The 27,125-nt window shown below is 40.1% G+C and overlaps 1 protein-coding gene across 3 annotated transcripts in view; it reads left to right on the top strand.

Annotated features, from left to right (window-relative positions):
- Nucleotides 1-27,125, top strand: part of sema4c (sema domain, immunoglobulin domain (Ig), transmembrane domain (TM) and short cytoplasmic domain, (semaphorin) 4C) — a 114,144-nt gene that overhangs the window by 63,989 nt on the left and 23,030 nt on the right. For all 3 annotated transcript variants that reach the window (XM_055011507.1, XM_055011506.1, XM_055011508.1), the window contains 5 exons: nucleotides 17,016-17,170; nucleotides 23,035-23,097; nucleotides 25,989-26,087; nucleotides 26,435-26,531; nucleotides 26,976-27,095. In XM_055011507.1, coding sequence (XP_054867482.1) covers nucleotides 17,016-17,170; nucleotides 23,035-23,097; nucleotides 25,989-26,087; nucleotides 26,435-26,531; nucleotides 26,976-27,095 — 534 coding nt within the window. The remainder of the gene's footprint in view (nucleotides 1-17,015; nucleotides 17,171-23,034; nucleotides 23,098-25,988; nucleotides 26,088-26,434; nucleotides 26,532-26,975; nucleotides 27,096-27,125) is intronic.

Raw genomic sequence — 27,125 nt, 5'->3', positions numbered from 1 at the left:
GTGCTGGGGAGGAGATAACACCGAGGCGAAATGGAAAAAAAACAAAGCTGCAGAAAGAGGGAGGGATGGATCGGAGTGGAGAAGCGAAATGAAAAGAGAGAGAGGAGACATATAATGGAAAGAAAACTAGAAAAAAGGAGCAGCCGAGAGACATCATGGGAGACTGGGAGAGAGAGAGGCCAGTCACTAACTGCCTTAAAAGGACAGAAAGTAGCTGAAACGAAGGACATAGAGAGATGAAAACACACACACACACACACACACACACACACACACACACACACACACTGTAGGCCGTTCACCCTGTGCTTCATTTTGCACTGAAGCATCTCTGCACAGCATCCATATTAACGTGTGTGTGTGTGTGTGTGTGTGTGTGTGTGTGTGTGTGTGTGTGTGTGTGTGTGTGTGTGTGTGTGTAAGTGAGTGAGTTGCTGTTTGCATGCAGCATGAGTATCCAAGACCGACACGAGAAGACAGGCAATGAAAAACAAGAGTGAGAGAAAATATGGGGGCACAGAGGGCATGTGTGTTTATGCCTGTTTGTGTGTACAGGGAAGGAGAGAGTGTGTAGTTGTGAATCTGCCTATCTAATCCCCCTTTGTTTATATGTGTGTGTGAGTGTGTGTACTGCTTAGGATGGCAGTCTGAGGGATTTGGAGCTCCGGGCAGTATAGGAGGGGTGTGTGTGTGTGTGTGTGTGTGTGTGTGTGTGTGTGTGTGTGTGTGTGTGTGTGTGTGTGTGTGTGTGTGTGTGTGTGTGGGTGTGTGTGTGTGTGTGTGTGTGTGGGTGTGTGGTTGGGTTGGGTTGGGTTATGGTGGGGCAGAGATGGTTGAAGAGATAATATTTACCCCCACCCACCAGCGCCACCCCCACCCTGCAATTACATGAGGCTTACACAAGGCTGCAGAAGAAGAAACACAAACTTCCTCTCCATGTCTCTCATTCCCTCCACTATCTGCCCACCTCTTCTTCTCTTACTTTATGTAAGTCGCAGGCTGACATTTTACATTTCAGGCCGTTGTTATTCCTCACCAGTCACTCGTCACATTTATGGAGGGGGAAAAAATCGCTGTTGGCTTCTAATGAGACATTTAATGTACACACATTATGTATGGCCCTCGTACAGCTGCTAATGAGGGCTGTAAATTTACATACTTTTCATTTTTCTCTCATATTTTTTCATTCTAATCACTGACATAGTGCATGTATCTTGATTTCTTTTTACTTTTATGTGGGTAATATTTCATAGTTATGTTCACATTGTGCAAGGTTCTTATTCGTCCTTTTTTGCAGAAAGTTTTCTCGGCCAAGCACACTGATATTCTGCAGTTTCCTAATGTGAAAAATCCATCTAAAAGGCCGAAATTACAAATAGATTAGTCTATCTTTCAATACTTTCTGAATTACCTACCTTATCTGTCTCAAGTCCGCCGGTTCCTGGACCTAAACTGCAGATCATAGTAGACATTTTCCAGAATTTCCTAAATCATTAGTAGTTTTGAGTAAACATTGCTCAAAGGGTAGTACTAGTGCATTTCTCAGGGGCTATTTTCATTGGCGGATTCACACACATTCAGACTATTTGCAGCACCAAGACTGTGTGGCTGTTCACAATCCACAGAGGTTTGCAGATGCACATTTACGTGTTGTTACTGTATACTGCCATTTGGGGATCACCACATATTTAAGCTACTCTTGTTCACTTTTAAACTGTTACTGACTTTTGCCTTTGCCCTGGAAAACACAGAATTTACAGCGTATCATTATTGACCATCACACACAGCCTGTATAAACGCAGGCATTGTTCAACATACTAAAACAGTCATTTACTGTTTCTGGTGTGAGCCAACCTTTCAACCAATCGCCATTCAAGCTACGCTAAGTGAGGGACAATGTGGTGTTGGCTTGTTGGTGGACTGTTCTTAAGCATGTCTCCATAGCCTCTGCATTGGTTGAATTCCCAGAATCCTTCAGTCTACATATGCAAAGAGCAGTGCACATGGACAATTACACAGAAACATAAATCCACTTTAATACCATAGTCCTGCAATAAATCCTCCCTTCATGGAGGGCAGCTTTTGTTGTGATTCTCATAAGTGTTGATGCAACTTTATGGTCACTTTGGAGGATGTAATTTGTTGTTCTACACTTTTCTGCATTATACAGAGAGGTGATTCTGTTATTTAACCTACCCTTATTGATTCAAATGAACATCGTAACAGAAACACCAGATGTTATAATGAAGTACAGATCAACAGCAACACAAACAGGACTAGAAAATGGCCATACAGTTGAATCAACACTCCTCTGAAGTTATGATTTATTGCAGAGCTAATGTAATTACACTTTATTGGCTTTCTGCTGGCTGTACCTAATAAACTGTGTACTGTACACCTGAACTTTAGTTTCCATGATAGGCTGCTGTTGGTTGATCTGTTGTCAAGAGGGTCAGAAAGTCTTTCCCAGTGAAAAGACTGAAGTCCAAGTGAGGTAACTTGGGTTCAACAGCAGCTATTGTAACTGAAGATGACATTTAAAATTTATTGGAAACTAATATTGTAAAATGTGTAATAGTAGTACAAGTATCAAATAGAAAATTCAGAAACCAGCTCATATACATGTCAACTTATATGGACTGTCAGTAAATTCTACAGATTTGCCTCCATTTAAATTCCTTATGGACATATACACCAATCAGGCATTACATTATGATGCCTACCTAAAAGTCTGTTGGTCTCCTTTATGCTGCTAAAACTCTTCTGACCCAGTGGGGCATGAACACAGGACCTCTGGGGATGTCCTGTGGTACCGGGATGGTGGCAGTGAATTCTGTGGGTCCTGTGGGTTGCAGGGTGGGACCTTCCTAGATCAGGCCTATCCTGGTACATCCCACAGATGCTCAATAAGATTTGGATATGGGGAGTGTGGAACCCAGGTGAACACCTTAGCTCAGTCTTGTTCCCCAGGCCACTCCTGGGGAGTTTTTGCGGTGTGTCGGGGTGAATTGTCCTGCTGAGGGTGGCAACTTGCATCAAGGACTGCTGTTGCCATGGAGGGTTGCTTGACTGCAATGTTTAGATGGGTGGTAGATGTCAAACATCCACATGAATGTCAGGACTCAAGGTTTCCCAGCAGAACATTGCATTATATTAAGATTATCGATGTTATTCACTTCACCTCTCAGTGGTCATAATGTTGTTCCTGATTGGTGTATAAAACCACATTGATCATGAGGAAATTAAAGTCAACATACGTGTGATGAAAGTTAAGTCAGGTCCATTGAAGCCAATTGGCAGATTGTGTTGTGCTATGAAGCTGCAACGCACGATTTTGGTAGTAATCACATTTTTCGGGGTGTTGGATTTGGGACATGAAAACATCATCTGAAGATGATTCTCTCTCATGTATATTTCACTGGTCTGGTTTCAAGTAAAAATGCTCTTTTGCATCATACGCACTGGACGCTGCCACCTTGATGTCTCACATACAGACTGTGAAGTGAGTGTATTCTTCATTTCATTTTTGGTTGATTTTCTAGTAACGCATCAATATCTAATACATTCTGCTGAGCCTTCTGTGAGCAACATAACAATATCTTATTAAAATTTACTTACTGTGGGTAACATAAGCCACTGGTAGTGTATTGAATCCAATTTGATGTTTCTTCTTTTAAAGTTGAGTTGCAAGTCTTTTTATGATTTTGTCAGGTTGACTCTGACCCTGAGTCCAAGTAATTCCACTCATATCTACACATCTGGTAGGATCATGTCATCATTGGAGCATTTCATGGTATTTACTGACAAGAAAAATACAGAATATCACCTGCTTTAAAGAGGAGAGCATTTTGTACTTTTTCTCTCACTTGTTTTTCTGTCTCTGTCACTGACCCACTCTGTCTTTTTCAACATTTCTTCTTACTGAATTGGCTGCAGATGATTGTAGCATCCATTATGTTGTTTTAAGCTACTTTCACGGCCTTAACCCAGCCCGTTTCCATTGACCGCTGAAAATACTTTCGCTGATAACACCACTGTCTTCTCACTCATTTCTGGCTTTCTCAAACACCATCTTTCATTCTCAGCTTATAGCTTTCTCCTGTGAGGGTTTACACACACACACATACACACACACACACATACACACACACACACACACACACACACACACACACACACACACACACACACACACACACACACACTCAACCACACATACAATCCTTAGCACAGCAATGACAGAGGCCAGTAAGCCGAAACTATGACAGAACACAGCAGCTGTGGTCAAAGAAAGAAAGAAAGAAAGAAAGAAAGAAAGTGGGCGGTGAAGAGAGCAGGAGAAATAGGTTCCTCAGAAATACGATATTTTGTTTGAAAACTTATCCAGCTTTGATGCAGCAAATGAGCCCTGCATCTTTTAAGACAAGCCAAGGCAAATGGATGCCTCTTGATTTAGAAAAAGAAAGATAGAATGAGAGATGGTGGGGGAAAGAAAAAACCCAGAGCGGAGGGAGAGAGGAAAAGGGCCGGGCCTCTGACCTCCAGAAACCTCTCTCCCTCTCTTAGTCAACCTTTCTTTTTCCCTCCCTCTTTCTGTCTTTCTGCCGTATCTCCCCAAAACCCTCCAATTACAGTAATGAGTGGTTGAGAGCAGAGCAGGGCAGAGGAGGAGACTCAGAGAGGCTGTGCGTGACTAGGAGGATAGATTGGGGGGAATAGAAGCAGGAGATTCATCACTGCTTTTTATCTGCTATGAGTGTCACTCATCCCCTGACCCAGCGCTGATTGGTCAGTGAAGATTAAGAGCTGGGCCCAGATGTCGGGACCTGGAGTGCTCTCTGTTGTCATTTGGACTTTGTAAGAGCTGATGTGTGGGCAAGTGGGCATGTGGATTAAAATGAAAATGCCACTCTGAGGCTGCTCTTATCCAGAGCACCTTCTTGTCGCAGTGGTATCACAGTTGAATTGATGCACTGGTTTGCCACTACTGACATTACATTAAAAATCACTTCATGCTCGTCCTTCAAGTCAGAGTGAAGTTTCATTGGGGTAAGATGTCTCACTTGATAAATTCATATGTCAAGTATGTGAAACATAAGTTTCCTGTTTTTTTTTCCTCAGGGATGCAATCTGATTACATGTTTACCGCATAAATTACAGAGTAAGTTCGACCAGGAACTAATCAACAATAATTTTAAAAGTCAAGCAGTTTTTTCAAGCAGTTTAACATGCAAATTTGATGTTTCCTGCATCTCTAACAAGAAGATTTACTGACTGGCTCTGACTTTTTTTTACTCTAAATTCAGTCTCTGGCTTGTCAAGCATTGGTTGGACTAAAGCAACGACTGTATAGAAAAGATGCAGGTGTCTCCAGGTCTGAAACCCCAGAGGCAACTGCTTTCTTTCTAATGGCCAGCAGGTGGCTCCTAAAAAATGAAGTCTAATTATATAGAAGTCTATTGAAAAATGACCTACCTCTCTTTTGATTTGCTACCTTAGCAAGCACTTTCCTAATAAATTTTTAGTCTCGATCATTAGTTTTAAGTCTTGTTCAATACAGCATGGTGTTCATTTTCATAAATGATGCTCCCTTGTAGAGGAAAATAGACAGTAACTCAGGATGTGGCTACCCTATGATTGACACAACACTAGAGTATGGCCACGTGCAGCATCCTAGATGTCAACTAGAGCTGCTGCTAATGATTACTTCCATTGTCAATTAAACTTTAGATTACTTTCTTAAATCATCAATGATTTGTTCAGTCTATAAAACAATATAAAATGGTAAAAAGTGTGTGATATGTTTTGTTTTGTCCAGCTTATAGTAAAAAGTACTGGCATACAATGGTAGTACTGGCTTGAGTGGAAACCTAACCCCAGTGTGCACAGCATCAGGGCATTGGTTCATTGTTATAGTGGGTTTCAGTGTAGCGTTCCTTCGTCTCTTTGTAAGTCTTGCCCTTCCTGTGAATCACCATCCATGCCATTATTGGCATGTACATTGTTCAGTGAGTCAAATTCCAAAACTGCAGCAGTTTTATTGGACTTCACAGGCAACCTTCTGTCTCTCCTCGTGTGTGTCACCACCGCAGCATTGTACAAAAACGCCTAACTCTCCCCAGCTGGTGCCCACCGCTTTAGCAGTCATACATGCTGAACCATGACGCTGGAATGGAAAACCCTCACTTGTGGCATCAACCAACTCCTGATTTGTTCTGCTTGTTGTGGGTCGCGATGGCGACCCCCCACCGAGCCGGGCTGCTCTCCTCCTCCTCCCCCCTCCCTCTTTCATCTTCCCTCCTCACCCCCTCCCCAAAAACCATCCCCCGACTGGGCTCACTTGTTCCGTTGTTGTGTTAATCCATTTTACCACTTCCTCTCCTCCCACTCCATCATGCTTCTCTTCCAAATCTGCTGAATTCAGTCTCTCTGTTGGCATGACTGTTTATCAAAGGCAGTGATAATAAAGCTGCATAGTAAATACAAACGCTCCATGAGCTGCAGACAAGGCTTTGTACATATAAGCCACGCAGAGACAAGAAATTATTCAGATTAAAACATGTACTTATTATGTTTTCTATCACGCTGATTCAGTCGTGAGCGGGTTAAGTACATGAAATCCAGCCTGAATAATCCTATTAATCTCATTCATTCTTAATTTACATTAGCATATAATCTAGATTCCCCCAACTAACAATAGGTGCTTTTGCAGATCCAGCTCATAAAGGCATGTATATCTTTGCCTTTCGTGTCTCTCTATCTCCATGCTCTCATTCTGTCGTACACCTGACTTTCCTGTGAACTTCATCTTCTCTTCTACAGACGGAGCTCATGCGTTCACGTGGGAGTGTGTGTCTTTGTGCGCGCCCGTTTGTTTTATTCCTTCAAAGAGGGTACCTGCTCAGATGAAGGTGTGACGGCACTCTGTGTGCACACTGGGTCTGTCTGCATGTTTGTTTGGGGGTGCTGCACAGTGTCTCTCCCTCCACTGTCTGTCTGTCTGTCTGTCTGTCTGTCTCTGCTTCTCGCTCTGTGTTTGTCGCTGCTTCAAAGCTCTGCCCAAAATAGGCCTTTAATCATAGTTTGGTGTGCGAGTGGCTCGGCGGTTAGGAGCTATAAGAAGAGGCTGGGTGTATTTATAGCAGACAGCGAGAGGGAGGCTGATCACAGAGGCGAGGCCGGGATCGAGAGCTTTTCAGCTGGACATGAAGCAACAGGCGCTGCCCTCTGGTTTCCTCTCCCTGCTCCACTTCCAGGGGACTTCTGTTTGGTCTGGCTCGGTTTGGTTTGAGCTGGGAAGGGCAGTGAAGCTGTGATGTGACCCTGAGATACCCTGCAATGATGTGTGCACATGCATACATGCACAACTAGGATCATTAGACAGTTTCTATGGTGTCCAATTACCTGATGTCATTATCAGGCAAACAGCTCTCCACAATAAATTGCTGTGCTTTATGTTAACTTTATGTTGCTTTTTTTAGCTCACATTTGTAGAGTTATATTTTAATATCTTCGAAAGAATCACAAGTAAAACAGCTAGATTTCCTACCTTCAGCCTTTGGTTTGAGTTCATTTATTCTAAAATCAACAGTACTCAATCAAAGAGGGCATCTCTGTCCTTGTTGTTGCGTTCAGAGAACCTCTATCAATGAATGGGAACTGGCTTTTGATCTGCTGCCATTTATGACAACAAATGAACAGATTTGTATAATGATTTCACATTATGTTTTCTTTTTGTTTACTTCACCGCATATATAGCGGCTCCAGGAGCCGCTTGATAATGTTGCATTATTTTTTCATGATGCTGCAGTTGACTAAAGGTGTGTAAAATTTCTCCCTTGGTGATGCCTTCAAGAGCACACAAACGAAACAAAGTCTGTCGAGCACTGTACTAATGTGTGCTGAGGAGAAATTTAAACGCACAAAAAAAGACTGTCCTGTCATGCACCAAGAGGAAATGAATAGGAATAATTACATGCTGTATATTTGACCAAAACAGAAGCATCACTGTGATGAATCTGGTTCAGTTCCCAGCAAATGTAAATTAGACTTTAAATGGTAGACCAAAAGTAGGCAAATTAGTGGAATGGGATGAGATGCAATCATGAGATGCATACAGGGATGTGACTATATACTGGTATTGATTATAATCATGATATTTCAAAAATAGGATAGTAATATTATGTTAACAAAAAAAGCACTCAGAGAGCACAGTACTCCGCCAAGGCTATTCATTCCCATATATGGCATTGTCAGGAATGCAGCTTTTTTTTTTTTTTTTTTTAAGAAATGCAGCATTTATTTATTAGTTATTGATGATCAGAAATCACAGCAACATAGAATGTGGCCATTTAATATAGATGCACACACAAACAAAATGACCTTGCACTGAGCACAGGCGTGTGTTATGCATGTGTACGTTATGTACGGATAATGAATCATGAGACCTGAATATGTACCAGGCGGTGGGAATTGATGGGACTCAGAAACACCCGCACAATTTAATCAATTGTTCCTCGTATCATTTCCGACGGATAAGCCTTGATAAGTCTGCAGCAGTCGATTTGTAGTAGGATCGCAATCGTGATCGTCAGCAGGCAGCTGACGTAGTGTTCACTTGTAGTCATAGTTACAGTGACATCGTGCTGCTATCTCGCAATGATACCGAAATCTTTATCAAATCCATGGATACAGATTATAAGCCGCATCACTGCCAAAATCTAATCAGCTGGTCCTTGTGCAAATTCTGACCTTCCCTGAAAATTTCATCCAAATCTGTTAGTCCGTTTTAGAGTAGTGTTGCGAACAGACAGACAAACAAACAAACGTAAGGCTCCTTGATGGGGTAATAATGCACATAAAACAATTACATTACAGTCCTGCACCATTATGTTGTATATGTAATTCAACATAGTAGCAATGTATAGCACAGTTATGGCCTAAGGAGACATCAAACACACAAGAATTTCATTATCATTCAGTTTTTCCCTAAATTCTCGATAGATACCGTGATAATGTTATTACCATGAATTGTTTTGAGTGCAATTATCATGTAGTGAAAATCTGATATGATGACAGCTGTAGTGCACACGTGTTGGAGAAAACACATTTTCTGCCACAAACTGCAAAAAACAAAAACAAGAAGAAAATGTTCCATTTACTGCAACTATCAGAGCACACAAACAGCTGTTAGTATTTAGGGATTTCATCACAGGCCTGAGGTGTTGGATAGTTTTGCAGAAAAACTTTCTTACGGTGCTGCATTGCTTTTAACCTGTGCTGCCTGGTCATTTATGCTGCCATCTAGCAGCTTCTTCTGGGTTTGCATTACTCTGAATTTCTTATTATTAAATATTAATGTCGTGTTTCCTCACCAGAACCAGTAATAGTAAATGGTCTGCATTTATATCGCGGCTTTTAACCTTAGTGGTTCGACAGAGTGCTTTACATTTGTTTTTTACTTACCCATTCACACACACTCTGGTCCTAGCCTGGCATTGGGAGCAACTTGGGGTTGTGTTAGGACGCTTTGGCATGTGAAGTGGATCAAACCTCCAATCCTGTGATTAGAGGATGACCCACGCTGATGCCTGAGCCACAGCCCTTATCGATGATAGATATCAGTATGAGGTTTAATAGTAACTATACAGGTTTTCAGTCTTTCTGAAATGCCATATATACGCTATTGTTTTAGACATTGTGTTTCCAAGGCCCTAATGGACGTAAATCATTTACTTATTATTAATAGAAAACTTATATGTTTAGTTAATGGGCTTAAATAAACAAAAGCAAAAGTGCGGCTCTTTAAAAGTTTTAAAAGGCCTTGTATAGTGCATTCATGATTTATTAAGCAGTCTGATGCAAGCCAGTAGGATGCATTCAATGTATTTAATCTAAAATCACTTCTGAAATGATGATAGTTATTTGTGGATGTGTGTATACTACCATTAAAAGTTTGGGGTCACTTTGGGGTCAGTGTGTTTATTTTTGAAAGAAAATAAGTTTTTTTTCAATGAAGATAACATCAAATGAATCACAAATACAGTGTAGACATTGTTAATGTGGTAAATGACTATTCTAGCTGGAAACAGATGATTTTTAATGGAATATCTACATAGAGGTACAGAGGAACATTTCCAGCAACCATCACTCCTGTGTTCTAATGCTATGTACTGTTAGCTATTGGTGTTGAAAGGCTAACTCATGATTGGAAAACCCTTTGAGCAATTATGTTAGCACATGAATAAAAGTAAGAATTTTAATGGAAACATGAAATTGTCTGGGTGACCCCAAACTTTTGAACGGTAGTGTATGTATCAGCTTACTTTCTTTGTCTTTGCTCCCCTTCTTTTTACATTTTTATCCCAGTTCACCCCCATCTAAAGATGAAAAAACATCCGCAGAACCGTAGGAGATGTTTGTAGTGCAGTGATCTCTGATCATCTCTGTTTCCAGCAGCACTGACCTCGGTCAGACCCTCTGAGTTATCTATGTTCTGTATTCTCCCTTTCATTCTGCCTCTCTATGTTTGTTTATATTCCTTCCTTCATGTGCTGGACTCATTACGCCTCCCCTCATGTTTGCCCTCCATCTCGTATTCACACTCTTTTATTTATGTTCTCCCTTTTCTTCTGCTCTCTACAAACTGTTGTATTCAAGCATCAAAGGCCTTTAATTTAACCCAAACCGCCCTTGGACATACACTTATTCACTAGGTCCTTGAAATGATGGAAAAATCTTAAAATACTCCAAGTTTAAAGCTTTAAACAATATTCAGATGTCTCCCACAGTAAAATCAGACTGATTCTTTTCATAATACAGTGCAAGTGCTGCATTCCTGTTTTTTAGTTGGTGTTTCATGTTTTGAGCTCCGCTGATTTTAACATGTTCCTGCTGTTCTTTCCCTTTTCTGCTCAATCAGTAATCAGAACAAAGGACGGTTTCTTCTTTTTTTTGTCCTTGAATTAAAATTGTAGAAACCTGCAGATTCTGTTTTCATACATTTGAATTCACCTCCTGTCTTTCAGCAAACCTACAAACATGTTAACCTGCAAATAAACACTGATGAACTACAGCTATGAACATTCTAGTGTCTGTTATATGGACAAGCCCACACTCACAAAGGTTACAACCTCACACACACACACACACACACACACACACACGCACACACACACGCACACACACAGCCAGCAGGTAGCCTCAGGGCTGCCACAGTGTGGTGGCAGATGGTAAGTGCGTCTGCCCGTGTCGCCTCTTAATGACAGAGCCGCTGATCACTTCAAACAAGCCACTCAGAGCAAAACTTTCCCTCTCTTGGTGGAGAGATGTTAAAGTCAGTGAGCAGGTACCCTGGAGAGCTATTCAGGACTCTGCATGCAATGTGTGTGTGTGTGTGTGTGTGTGTGTGTGTGTGTGTGTGTGTGTGTGACAGTGTACACGCAAATGCAACGTGTCTTTTAGCTTACACATAAACTCTGTATATTGAGTGTGGGTACATGTGTACAGATGTGCACTGGATTGTGTAGCCACATATCTCGACACAAGTGTGAGTGTGAACGTGTGTGTGTGTGTGCGTGTGCGCGTGTGTGTGTGTGTGTGTGTGTGCGTGCGTGCGTGCGTGCGTGCGTGCGTGCGTGCGTGTGTGTGTGTGCCTCAGTAGTACAGCGTGTCAGCTCTGGAGTTTTTTTGCCTGGCTGTGTGGAACACAGCAGATGTGCTCAGCTCTCCCCTGAGGACGCCGTCTCTCTCTCTTCACTCACTCTCATCTAGCTCGCTCATCCACACATACCCTCCAATGTTTATACGCCGCTTCTCTTCAGATAATAAGCTGGCTTCAGTACTTATCCCTCTTCCTTCCTTTCGTTACTTATTCCCTCCTCTCATCTATCTCCCTCCTTCCATTCTTCTGTGCTCTCAAATCATGTCCCCTCTTAGCCTTCTTTTGTTTAACCTGAACTTGTCCTCAGGTTGGGTCACTGAAGGGTTTCAGTGACCCAGGATGGCCAAAGAGCTGTTTTAAATGTTTGTTACAAGTCTGGTTAGAGTTAAAATTTGGTCTATATGGTTACTTTCTGAATTATAAATGTCAAATTTCAAAGCACTAATTAAGGGATTATATTATCTGCTTTGCCCTCATTGCAGAGGACTTGAATCAGGGTCACATACTCACAGTACCTCTGGGCTGCTGACTTTGATCAGTGGACAAAACTCTTCCAGGCTACATGAGAGATCAAAAATACTACCAGCTTACTGATGTTTAATATGAAATGTTTATGCTCCAGTTTTGCAGCCCTGCCAGAAAATTGTATTGTAATGCCAGGGGAAAATCAAAATGGTGACGAAAAGTCAAATTAATTAGCAGGTCATATGCAACATTAAATATTTAATGTGTAAATGTGTCACAGGCCTGGAGCAGAAGATAAATAATAATGCTCAGAATTATTGTACTTCTAGATTTTAGTGCCACCTTCGGTTGAAAATTGATGCTTTGTTGAAAGAAATGTTGGTTTCATTTTACAAAAAAGACAAAAAACTACTTACAAGAAACAGCTTTGGGTTAAATAATGTCTTCATTTTAGGTTAGTAAATGTCTGTATAAAACAAAAATGTATGTATCGTTATTGACAAAGTGATGTTCTGTCTACATTTTTCACATTTTTTTATACTAAAATTTTGCAGCCTAGCTTTAAATATTAATTGCTTTCTCTAAAGTGAAAGACTGGAGAACAATCAAAATAGGAAAAAAGACATTCAAATTGAATTTGTTGGACAACAATATATTCTAAGTACCCTTGTGAAATATTCTCAACAGGCAGTTCAGCAGACATTGTCCACTTACAGTCCACTCACTTGTTTATTGTGGAGCTTTCATCCATACAGACTTCATCAGCAGATGGAGTTTGCACTGTTGTCGTGACTCTATACGTGTTCTTTCTTTCCATTTTTTGGAGCTCAGCTCAAAGATCAGGCGTGTTTACTTGATTTTGGTGCCACCTTTGGTGCAAAACAGTCAGTGCGATTGAACTCAGCTCAAAGCACTGCTGATCTCATAAAAATAAAACCTTACATGAAACATACAAAGGGATCACCTTGTATTTGAAACAACAAAGGCATTATCTTCCAAGAAGTGGTTTTAAGTAAATAACTATTTAGTATCAAGTGACTCGAGGGCGTCTGAAGAGTTAAATAGTTACACCATCAAGTTCTTAACGTGGCTCCTTTTTGTCACCTTGCCTTTTCTCGTTGCTCACACAGACACGGAGAGCTCCTTCACCCTGAACATCCTTCTCCATGTATATAAGTCTCTTTAGTCCCAACTAGGCCACAGCATCACACGTGCAGTTAGTCACACCATAAATCACACCCGTTCCTGCCGTTCCCTCCCTGGATTTCGGCTGCTATTTTCAGTTGAGAGGGGGAAAGAAAAAAACGGCAAAAGATCTGAAAATATTCATGGCATAGAAAACAAAAAAAGAAATATTCTTATTCAGTTTATGAGACCGCATTATGTGCAGCACGGGCTCCCGTCGCCTCGCTTTTTGCACACATTCTATCAGCTCAGATAAAAGTGAGAGAGGGGAGCAGGAGGAGAACAAGGTGACACTACAAGCAACAAGAGTGTGGATAATGAAAACTAAATACCATCCTTTTCTCTTTCCTCTTGTCTCTGTCTTGCTTTCTCCTCTGCTCTGCACCACTAGTTTGTCTGCATGCTAGTCAGGGGATTTCAATGGTGTGTGTGTGAACGGCACAACAGCGGATGCATCTTTTTATAATTTTGATTTAAAAAAGTCAGCCTCAGTTTTTTTTTCACATATGGAAGCGTAGAGAGAACACTTTGTGATTTCTCATAATGTTTTTGTAAATGTTTGTGTCGGCCTGCGAGCAGCACAAATGACAAACAACCCCAAAATGTGGGCAGACAAATTAGACTGTCCTCGGATAAATCGCACCAATTCAGCTTTTTGATGTCAAAGGATCAATAACTGGGTTGACAAGGAGGCTGATATTCCATTAATACTCTGAGTGATAGCCTAATCAAAGTAAAAGGCCTCATTGAAGCCTTGTATTAAAATGCAATCTGCATCTGTATGTGTGGGCCAGATAATGAACAATCATCACTACTGCAGACTTGCACCCATTATCACTGTGCATTTATAAGCATTTGTCTGCTCTGTATTCTGCCCACGTTGTCACTTGATCTCATTTTCCATTTGCAATAATGCTACTAGGTCCAACTCTAAATCCCTGTGTTGTTGCGTATAGGTGCTGTGCATAGCCAGGATTAAGCCGCTCCTTTTCCTAAAGAATGGTTCCTCTTAATGCTGCACTGCTGAGTTTACTAGCCTTTTAGCAATCTGTGGTCTAAAAGCTGTTAAATTGAAGCAAAACGCAATTTAAGTTGTAATCCAAAACAAGAATAGTTTATTTTTTCAATTTAAAAATTACCAGTCTTAATAGATTTTTTTTTTTTTTTTTGAACAAGTGCATGAATACCAACATCTTGGCATCTGGCTTGATAATAAAGTCACTTTATTGCTCACATTAAAGCACTGGCTAAGTGAAGCTGCTGAAGGTTTGTTTGAAAGAATCTGCAGATTGAGCACTCTCAGCCTTTATATGAGTCTTATATCATGGAGTTATTATCTGTGTTCATCAATAGGCTGCTGCTTTAAAAGCTCCAGATCTGGCGACCAATGCTGATTGATAACTGTGATGGTACACAGCGCTGCACCCTTCATCAAAACCAGCGCTGGTCTGAGAGAGAGCATCATCGCCTCTTGTTTATTTGCACAGCTTTCTAAATAGACGATCACCTTATCTCACTTCTGACATGCAGATCTGGAACTTATCAGACTTCCCCCGAAGACTGGCTTTTGCTCAAGGTTCTTAAAGTAAATACAGAGCTTGGGAAGATTTACGTGCAGCGTTTCGTCCTGCAGGAGTAATTTAGAGCAGATCTTGATGCAGGATATTGTGGGTACATTTAGCAAACTCATTAGGACCTGTTGAGTTATAACCATGAGAACTTTGAATAATACTGCTTTTTTTTGCATTGATATATTGTGACATTGATGAATTGTGGATTAAAATGCACTGTGGTGGCTGAGTACGTAGCAGATATGTGAATGGGGGAAATTGACTTATAGTTAAATGGAACAGGAGGGCAGTTCACCATCTCCATTAGTGGAAAACATTAAAGCCAATAACTACAAACTTGTCATAAGATCAAACATTCTATTGTAATAACAAGAAGAGATAAAGTGAAGAAAGTTCACCATTTACATAATTTAAGGAAGTTGTACTTGAAGTTCTGCTTCATGCTGAGGCTGAACATGGTGATGTCCTGCTGTTATTGAGCACAGTGGATGGTACTGTGGTAAGTCATATGTCCCTGCAGCCTTCTGTGCTCTGCAGCTCATCACTGACACGTGATACCACCAGAGGGTAGGACTCATTCTTCCTTCTGTACAGCCCCATGCATTTTCAAATCTGTCTTTGTTTATGCATACTTTTGCATAAAGTAACGTTAAGCATGAAGCAAAGCCTCATGAAATTGTGTACATAAGCCATATTCCTCTGTTTATTCATTCTCTGCATGTTGTTTCCTTCATTTAAACACAAGTTTCACGTAATAACAATATAAGTTGTCAAGTATGTACCAGGAGATGCTCATTTTATAACAAGATAAATAACTATATATGTTAAACTACAACATGCATTACTGTAAAAAAATTTGGGGTCACCGAGGCCATGCCATGTTGTCCATGAAAACTCACACTTTTATTCATGTGCTAACATAATTGCACAAGAGTTTTCTAGTCATCAATTAGCCTTTCAACACCATTAGCTAACACAATGTAGCATTAGAACACAGGAGTGATGGTTGCTGGAAATGTTCCTCTGTACCCTTATGTAGATATTCCATTAAAAATCGGCCGTTTCCAGCTAGAATAGTCATTTACCACATTAATAATGTCTAGACTGTATCTCTGATTCATTTGATGTTATCTTCATTGAAAAAATGCTTTTCTTTCAAAAAACAGGACATTTCTAAGTGGCCCCAAACTTTCCAACGGTAGTGTATATGAATACGTTGAATGTGAAAATATCTTATAACAATGTATTTTTCACTAATAACGTGATACTGATCCGCTTTGCTGGTGTTGCAGCAATATTTTGCCTTATCGCTGTAAACACAACACTGCCAAATTATCACTTAAACAAAGCTTGTATTGCAAATGTGTTAGCCAGCACATACCTTTTTACACATTAGACACTGAGAAACCTTAACAATCCTTTGTGCTTGTGTTTCTTGCCACCTGACAAGTGTAAGTTAGACATTCACACTTTATAGCTCCATTTTTTCTTCATTAAGTGTTGAAGGAGAAATCTGTTTCTATAGCTGCTTAAACGATGTATATTCACCAGTTAGTTACGAACATTGAGTTTTTTCGCTGATTGGCCTCATCTCAACAAAACACGACTGAGAGATTCAAGAGCAAACAAAAGCAGCTCAGTTGCAAGCTGTAATTGCAAAACAATGAGCTGAAAGACATGAAAATTTCTGAGAACCACCAAATCAGGTGTCACATAGTTTCACATACAGTGTTTCGTTAAAATAAAGCATTGATTGGAACAGCTGTGAAGGTTTAATGAAGGTAGGATGCAGATGGAAAACTGTAACAGCTAAGGTCCATTAAGACAGTGCAGCAGGTAGTCAGTCTGTGGAGCCGGATCTGGAAGTTGTGTAATACAACACAGTCTTAATGAAGAGATGTGGGAGAGATGTCTTATGTGCATGACACTAAGCTATAGGTGGTTTTAGGGGGTGCAGCTCGGTGGTGTGAATAAGATGAGACATCAAATTTCTACGAGGAAAGTGTGAAATGTTCTTCTCAGGTTTTATTCTGTCGTCTGTCACAGACCAGCCAAAAGGACGGACAGGACATTTTACAGCTCTGTGTTGTCAGTAGTGTAATGTAATGATCCATCTGTGTGTCTTCATCTAGACGTGTTGGACAGCATGGCGAGGTTCAGCGTTCAGGGAGTGTTCAACTACAGCATGCTGACCCTGTCTGACCACGAGAGGGTTTTGTACATCGGCGCTCGGGAGGCGTTGTTCGCTCTGGACCCCAACGACATCAGCAGGCAGCTCCGACCACAGGTAACACACACACATCTACACACACACACACACACACACACACACACACACACACACACACACACACCCCATCTGAAGGCTTTTTTCTGTCGCTGAAGGGGATTAAAATATATAAAAGTTTAATTTGGACAAGGAAGGATTTCAAGAAAAATAATTACTGTCTGACTAACTGTCACGGCAAACACCCACACATTCTGAAAGGCTTTTGTGAAAGCAACAAATTGAATGATAACTCATAAGATTTAATATCACAAGGCCTCATGATGGACAGTTCAGGAACAAAAAACATCCTCCACATGAGCACAGCAGAGATAAACACACATTTCAAATACTTCATTTAAATACCCAAAATTCAATTATGATATCAATTGTGATAGAATTATTATCGAAAGCCTTTAAATATTACAGAGGTTCGGCTTGGATAAGCAAGAAAAGGAAACATAAAACACCATCTCTGCCTCTGCCTCACATTTTTGCTGCCTATTAACTGGCTGACTGACCTTTTTGTATTACTTCTTATTTTTTTCCATCTTTTGGACTCAAGGACATCTGAGAACACACACAGACAAAAAAATATTCTGGCAGATATGAAAAGAGTCTTATAGCACACTAACAGAGTTGACTAAGTCGTGGTGGTTGTTGGCTCTTTGTTGTCTGTGTTTCTGTCCTTAACTCTGCAGTCCTTGTACACACCAATACTGTGCAATTTGTCGAGCAAATTGATATCTTCTCAAAATTAATTAAGTGTCCTCCTTTAAGGGTTCATAATGTAATAAAATGTGTCAATTACTGCTGTTATCTAAGAGTAACTGTGCCTCCAGTGCATTAACATTTCCAAAGCAGACACAACCGTGCTTTTGTCTTGATCCATATGTCGTTTTTTGGCCAAAATAAATATATTTTTTGAAAGGGAAAACAGCAAACCATATACTTAACTCAACCTAAAGAGAACCATATGGAATGATTAAACAGACAAAATGTCAAACGTTGTTGTTCAGGTCCAATACTAGGATGAATGTTAATGATTAAAAATGAGTGTGGAAAGAAACTGACTTATTTTATTTGCAGTTGTTGATGAACACAAAAGACTTAAACATGAGTTTTGGAATGTAGATATGATCACGGTAGCAAGCTATTGCTAACTTGCCAGCTAAAACACATTAACTATTGTTACCACAGTTTACCTTATAGATGTTCCCATACAGTAATGGCTTATTAATCAGAAGATAGCCCCACCTTAGAACATCCATCCATCCATCCATTATCTAAACACCGCTTAATCCTCATTACCCAACTTAGAGTGAAGGCAGGAGACACCCTGGACAGGTCACAAAGACAAATAATCACACTCACATTCACACCTACTGCCAATTTAGAATCACCAATTAACCTCAGCATGTTTTTGGACTGTGGGAGGAAGCCGGAGAACCCGTAGAAAACCCACGTATGCACAGGGAGAACATGCAAACTCCATGCAGAAAGATCCCAAGAAGGTGAACGAGAAATCTTCGAGCTGTAAGGCATAAGGGCTAACCATCAAGCCAGCCCACCGCAAAACATAACCTGTTTAATCATTTATTTTACTCTAAATGCTACCATAACTTACAAAATGAACATCGTGATGCACTGAAGTAGACTTGATGCTAATGATTGAGACTAAAGTCATTAGGAAAATGTTAGCTGAGGTAGCAGATCAAGTGAGAAGTTGAGTCGTTTTCTCATAGATTTCTATTCAGTCTAGCATCTTTTTGCAACCAGAGGACTATTAGAAAGAATGCAGCGTTAGGTCACTTTCATGTTGGCTTCATTTTTCAGACCCAGAGGTTCTGTCCATCCTGTATAAGCACTCTATTAGCATAGCAATAGGTATGTTTTGCTGTGCACCAATGGTTGCAACTGGCAAACCTCTCTGGATTACTTTGATACTGAATATATCTTAAAAGTGAAATGCCGTTAGGGAAAAAAACATTAATATTGATGATTCAGCCCTTTTTTTATATTTTGTTGTCTGATTCATAAATGAATACCAAAATGTTAACTCTCAGATTTTGAATTGCCAATTGAATATGAAAAGAACAAATGATTTATGGATTAGTTTGGCTCTATAATTTAATCTGTCTTAAGTTAAGCCATAAAAATCTCCCAACTTGTCTCAAAAACAAGGACATCTTCAGACTAAAACTTAATCCATGTTCATCAGAATATGTATAGATATTTATATTATTTCCGCCTTTCTATATTTTTCGACAGCTATTTTCTGGTGTTTTGTCGAGTTATTACTTGATTTGGAAAGTATTCTTGCTATCTACAGCAAAAATCCTCCAACAGTAATATAATATAATATGTAATAGTGCGAGTAAGCTGCCAGATATTAAGATCATAATGTGTGCAGCTATTGGCTCCAATGTTTCACTTCTATCAGCACAAACATATCCACTGTGAATGTGTGGGAGTACTCACAACACACACACTTGGCTTTGGCTCTGTTTCTCAGAGTTTATGATGCACTTATTCAATCATGTTTTTTTTTCTATTGTCCTTGTTTTAATTTGTGTACCTTGCTTTTCTGTGAGGCACTCTGGGGCAAACCTGTTTCTTAAAAGTGTTCAATAAATACCCTTGACTTGACTTACTCATACAGAGATGCTTAAACCCTCAGAGATTCCGTCTGGTTTCGCTCTGCTCCCTCAATAATTGGTCCATATTGCAATCAATACAATTACAGCAATGCGATGGAGGTGTAGCGAGCAGCCCGCAGCGGTTTGGGGATTGCTATCTGATTTACTGCTGTAATGAGCAGTTATTAGATGCACACACACACGCACACACACTGTCACACGCAGCTCCGCCACTGGCTGTTTGAGTGAGGGTTATGAGTCTTACAGTAATGATAAGACCACCTGTTGTCAGCCCCCAGCGTGCAATGTAGAGGAAAGCAGCCAACACAGAAAAATGACTGAGCAAGGACGAGGGAATAGTCCACCCCCTCTGTCACCATCTGCCCATCACTCTCTCACCCCTCCTCCCCCCTTTCCTTCCTTTAACTGCTTTCCTTTTATTTCCATGCTGCTGTCTTTCTTGCTGTCTTTCTTCATTACTTTTGTGTCTGCCTTTTTCCCCTGGATATTTTCTAAGGATTTTTTTCTCTCTCTCTCTCTCTCTCTCCAGATTTAGACTTTCTGGGAACATGCGGTTCCATTTTGTGTTTGAAGTGCTTTCTTCTTCATTATTTAGTCGCGTTTGTTCCCCATGACGATGGCAGATTGCTTTTCATTATTTCATTTAGAAATTTTCATTTATAAATTCGCACCATTCATGCAACAGCTCACCGTGTTTCAGCGTTTTAAAAAGAACCAACCGCACTGAGTAGAATCATTCCTTTTGTCTTAATTTGAGTAGCTAATCACACTGCGGCTTCAAATGATATTAAATATGACTCACATGCCGTATCCAAGTTCAAACAGCTCTCTGAGTTACCAGTGTTCTTTTTTTAATACATTTTCTAATGGGCAAAGCGTGGGCTGTGTAATTTGTGCTGACGTAGCTGCAGATAAAACATCAGAGATTTGCACGTGTCATACAAAATACTGAAATCAAGTGGCCGTGTAAAAGCGCTGGGATCCGTCCCAAAATTAATATTTCTGCTGTATTTTCACTTTAACTGCACTTACTTTCCTGTGGCCTATTTGTCACACAAAGACTCTAAGATGTATCTAAAGACACTAATGTGAAGTGAGTTGAAAAATTTCCCTAAGAGCTGTTACTTATTATTAGTGCAGTGCATTAATGTGATGTAGAGGACATTTATTTTGGCAGATGTGTCTTTATAGCCCATTAGTTATCTACAGTGAGAGCTGCTCTCCATGTTGACTGATACTGCCCCTGCCTGACGTTATATTTAGTAGAATACCTGATATGTGTGGAGCAAATGAAGAGTGAATTTCTTGGGGTGACTAATAAGAACCCTTCAGGAGCACATTAGAAGTAACAATATACAGCTATTCTTAATTTTAGCTGCTCTTTCTTTAAAACATGAAGTGCATTAGTTGAAACCACAGATCCTACAGGTGATATTTCACAGCCACTGATCCTAATGATTAATTCAGTTATTAACTCTGTAGCACGATAGCTCCATCACGTCTTCAGTGAACACAGGAACTCTGGAAATTAAATATTCAGTGGATGGTGGTGGGGAGAGAGATGGTGCATCCTTGTCCTCTGACTGATCTTGTATGTTCATTGTATTTATTTTATTTTTTGTTTACCAAGAAAAAGGCTCAATGAGATTCAAAGTCATTTCTAGAAGAGGGTCCTGGTCAGCAGAAATGAACACTTTATACACATTAAACATTTAAATAGGGTTTAAACAAGGTTTAGTCAGTGATCATGCAGGGCAATGGGATTCAGTCCAAACTTGTACATCCAAACACATCTGCCTCCAAGTCACATAAAGTTTCTCAGGATTCATTTAGTGAGCTCAGCTCTTTAAGATTCAGCCAATTTTGGAACTGATTCCAGGCAAAGGGTGCAGCTACTTAAACAGCCTTTTCGCCAATTCAGTACGAGCTCTGGGAACAGATAAGTCCTGAAGACAACAGCTTCTTATGCTTTTTTGGTGGATATAGATCTGTAGCTGTGAAAGAAGCAGACTGTGAGTAGTACGTATTGAATTAATGTGTATATGTGTCATTTTGGCAACCAGCCAGGTGCGCCATTATTTCTGTTCAATACCATTTAAAGCTACTATTGTTGTAATATATAATGTCTGTTTAGATTTTATACTGCAGTCTATCTACCAGTATATTATATGGCAATAAGCCCATTGTTTGATTGTTTTTGGTTTAAATCCAGTCAAGTTAATTTTGAATTTTGCTGCTGCTCTCTGGCTGTAATGACCAGTATAATTATTTCTAATGGTGTGGAAACCTCTTAGTAAATACAGTTCATAGTTTGGACCTCTGACCACAGAGCAAAGTTCAGCCATGTGTGACAGAGTCTTTTAAAAAAGCTGCTACTGTAAATAACACCAAATACCAAAGGTCATTGGTTAAACAAAGTATGAGAGTATATAAAGTGCAAAAAGAATGTGCGCTTCTCTTTTTTATTGCCTTTCATTTTACACTTTTCAGCAGAATTGTACCTTTTGTAGAATGAAAGCATGTAGTTGGGGTTCTACAAGTGCATTACAGTACACTCCTCTCAGTTTGCCTTTGATCCGTTAAACAATGGTGTAATCATCAGAGGGTTTTTCTGCAGTAAAGACCTCACAGTTTCACTCACAGACTTTGTTTGATGAGGCCGATGTCAAAGCACCGCTGCCAGGGAATGAACCCGTCTCTGCTGTGGTGCTTTTTCTATTCACCACCTGGGTAGATCAGTCCGTCCACGATTTTATCTGTTTGTTTAGTTCAGGGTGGGCTGGTGTAACTTATGTTTCTGAAACCTATTTGTACCTGTTTGGTGGACGAAAGCATGTGCATCCACTCTCATTAGTACTGTTATAGGTCATCTGTTTTTACATTCTCAACTATAACTATATTTGTATGTGTAAATGTACAGTTTCTGTGAGTGCGTGGTTGTTGCTATAGTTGCAGCAGCTAGCCGTCAAGAGTGCAGTCTCTTGGCTGAGTTAAGCAAAATGGTGCAAGGAAAGTGTGAGATCTTTTTACTGTGTGTTTCAGGGTGCAATTTATTAGAGATAAACGAGGTGATGTCATTTTCTATTTGCAGTTTGGATTTTTTATTTATATATATATATATATATATATATATATAGCATGTTATACAGATATATTATTAATGGGCGACAGGCAGACAACAACTGTCGGTGCAGGACATCACATCTGTCTCTGTTTCTTCTCCAGATCGACTGGCCGGCTCCGCAGGATAAGAAGAGAGAGTGTGTTGCCAAAGGAAAGAACAACCAGGTAACGGGGATCTCAGCTGACAGAGTGTGACGGTTGCTGGGGTGACCTGCCTCACTCAAGGGCAGCGTGGTAGCAGTTTCTCAGACAATCATTTCTAAGAGCATAAGAATATTACTCACTTCACTACTCACTCAATTACAGTTTGTCAAGTCAGTCTGATGTTTCAAACTGGAAACCTTCCAGTCATTACATTAGCACACAGTGAAGTGCATCTTCCAAGCAGGGTTAAAATCAGCAACTTTTAAGGTGGCTCAATTCAGGTTGTAATTTTGTCCTAAGCAACAAAAGGTATTGAAGATTGCTCTAAAAAAGATGGAATTTGATGAACAGTTTGGCTGCAATAAAGTACAGTACAATAGAATATTTCTTTAGACATACACTACCATTCAAAAGTTTGGGGTGACTTAGAAATGTTCTTATTTTGTAAAGAAAGGCAGTTTCTTTCTGTGAAGATAACATTAAATGAATCAGAAATACAGTCTAGACATTGCTAATGTGGTAAATGACTTTTCTAGCTGGAAACGGCTGATTTTTAATGGAATATCTACACAGGGGTACAGAGGCCCATTTCCAGCAACCATCACTTCTGTATTTGAATGCTACACAAAAGTACACTGTCATTTACTGGTATACCCTGACCAGTCTTGTCTCCATGTCAAGGATGATTTATAAATTCAAGTAGCGTAATTAATTAGGGTCCACGGTTTTGAACTCTCACTTTGTAGACGCTTTGTAGATGGCTCCTGCTGTTGCATGATGCTGCAGGTATTTTAAAAAAAACTCAGAGCAAATACTCATACAAACAGCTGAAAACAACAAACTAAACTTCAGATCCTGTTAATCATTGCATTCAGTAATGTTCAGTATTGTACAATCATTATTGGTAAGTCACGTTGGCATGTCACAAACTCTTTTTCACTGCAGTAAAGTTGTATTTTCGTAGCATTGTATAGCGGCATTTCAATCTGTAACAGACATGCAATTATAGAGCAAAGTGAAAGCAATGTTTTTGGACCAGTGCTGTGTTAAACAGCAGCTGGTTAGATTAGCTTAGCATAAAAAGTGGAAGTGTGGGGAAACAGCTGGCCTGGCACTGTCCACCAAAGTGTAAAAATTTGTTTGTTTTTACTTTGGAGCCGCATTTAGTCACTGCGAATAATTCAGAACATAAACACTCTAAAGCTTTGCATTTTTACTCTTTTTTTTTAGTATAGATTAAACAGCATGTTATTGTTAATTAGCTTTGGAGGAGATGACAGGCTAGCTGCTTCCCCAAGTTTCCAGGCTTCATATTAAGTTAAACTACGAGCTGTTGCCCGTAGCTATAACAAATGACTGTACAAGAAGCTATTTCTTTAATATATGCATTTGTGCATTTGCAATGGTCTACAAATGATGTAGCACAGTCAAAGACGCAATCACATAAAAAATGTAACAAGTGTCATAAGGGTGCCCCACTTTTTCCAAATATTTTATGACAGAGTTTAACAGAGGAGTAACTCTTTGTAATTCAGCATCCTCCAGTTCATCTGTAATGGTACATTTGTAAACACAGAAAGTGAATTGGCGCCAGGCAGCTCCATATTTTACTGTCAGCAAGAGTTTCTCCCTGCCTAGCCTGCATAATGTACATTTGCAAGAAGTCTTGTTTAATATTTTATAGAAACACACAGAGCTCTTGGAAATAGACCTAGAACTTCACTCGTTGCACAACAGTAACTTTAGATGTGGTTTTTAAACAGGGGGGGAAATAGTTCATGGGAATGCAGTAGCAGTAGCAGCACTATTTAAACTAAAAGTGGCTCCAAATGAGGTAAAATAATACATGTTGAGAATTATATATATAACTGGAGCTTTAAAAAGGCTCTGGTGATTTCAAATAGTCATTAAAAGTTCATACATATTCAAACTTTATGAACATTGATACTTTTTTCTGTGTAATTCTTAAAATGCAATATGATTGACTGTGGACTATGGATGTGTACAAAACCTCTAGCCTATTCTAATTGACTCCGTATGTTTACTTTGGTCCAGTAAAAAAGTATCTGGCAGTGATTACATACAGCACAGAAACAGAAATGTACTTGCCATGCTAAAATAAGCATATGGTGTTTACAATGCCCCTTTGTTAATTTAATGACGAGTCTTTATATGATATAGTTGTGGGCTTGAAAGAGGTCTGTCTACCAGACACCTCTCATCCTGATTATTCTCAGTGATTGCAGGAGCCGTAAAACTGAATTTTAAAACATCACATCGCTCATAATATAGCCATGAGATACAGATATTGTTTTGCTGCTACTTCAATGGCAACAGTGACTGGATGCACTGAATTATTCATTCCTCTTGTATGCATCGTGTGAGCATCTGTTTCCATTTCCATTCAAAGAGCTCTATTCTTCATCACAGTGCAGACATTAAAGGGCACTTGCCATAAAACACCGCATAAATTAAACTGTTAATTATATACTTATCCTTTGAATGAAACTATCTGTCACTTTATTGTTCAGTTTAAAGCTTATTCAGACTATGTGTCACTACATAGTCTGTGAAGTGATGTCTTCAATAGGACACTGAACACTTGTATTAAATTGACTGATGTCATACACATTAAAATGAAAGTAGGCTCATTTTGCATGTTTCAGATAAACAGATATTATCAGCAAACATGATCCAGTTTCAAGGTTACCGAGGTTTTCTCGGGGACTGAGGATTTAAAAGAATTCCCAACGAAGCGTTAGAGGAAAACTAAATCTCAGAGCATGTGTGAGCACACTCAAAGTCTTCATGGTGGAACACGCTTCGACTCAACAGAGGACAGAATAGCACTGATTGTACCTTTAAAAGAAGGAGGACAGCATTCTAATAATTCCTCCTCACTCCCCTTACAGACCGAGTGTTTCAACTACATTCGTTTCCTGCAGAGCTACAACCACACGCACCTCTACACGTGTGGCACATACGCCTTCCAGCCCAAATGCACCTACGTGGTAAGTATTCATGCCTGTGTGGTTCCCTGGATGGTGAGCAAGCCAGTGCTGACAGTGTCAACTTGAGATGGCTGCCACCTGACCTGCGGCAAAGACCACTGTGTGACAAAATAAAAATAAATGCAATGGAAAATGAATATCCCATGCAGGGTAAGCTGAAAGTGTGAAGGCGTGCGTGTGTGTGTTTGTGTGTGTGACACTGATGCGATCGGACAACAGGGTGAGAGGTGAAGATATGGTCCCTGTTACAGACAGACAGAGCTTGCAGCCCTGCCATGTGCATCATAATACATGGTGACTACAAACCACCTGTGTTTCTCATTGAGTGAACCTGTGTGTGCTTGCAGAACGCAGATTATTTTGCCCTCAACACTGGAGCCCTGGAAGACGGGAAGGGCAAATGCCCATATGACCCTGCCAAGGGGCACACTGGCCTGATAGTGGGTAAGTCTAAATATGCAGAAATCATATATGAAAAGAAAAACAAGACTTTAGTTGAACATCTATTGACATCCATTAACAACAAAAAATACGCCAACAGCCTCTGTTGTTCCACCTCAGCAGTTTGTATACCGAAGTGAAGAGATCCACGTTTTTACAGCTCTAAAAGCAGCATAAAATGTCCATCAAATCTCCACAAACCGCTCCTGCTGAATTTCCCATCTGTTTTGTAGCCGTACGATTGCACTGAGAGTCCACAAGTCCAATTTAACTTTGTATGCAGCATTCACTTCACTGTGGACAGCTTCACTGAACCTACAGGCACCCATTCTTCGTCCTTTTTGTGTTTCCCCACTGAACCACTGACCTTCTCTCATTGTAAGCCTGTACAATTGTGGCTTTGAAAAAAAAATGAATTAAACTAAAGCTTGCATTTTGTTGGTGCAGATAAGGAGTTGTACTCAGCAACACTCAACAACTTCCTGGGTACAGAGCCAGTCATTCTGAGGAACCTGGGCCAGCAGCACTACAGCATGAAGAGCGAATACTTGCCTGCCTGGCTCAATGGTAAGAGAAAAAGCGGACATGAGAAGGATG

Source organism: Amphiprion ocellaris, chromosome 6, assembly GCF_022539595.1.
Source record: "Amphiprion ocellaris isolate individual 3 ecotype Okinawa chromosome 6, ASM2253959v1, whole genome shotgun sequence".
Taxonomy (NCBI): Eukaryota; Metazoa; Chordata; class Actinopteri; family Pomacentridae; genus Amphiprion; species Amphiprion ocellaris.
This window is presented reverse-complemented; position numbering and strand designations above follow the sequence as displayed.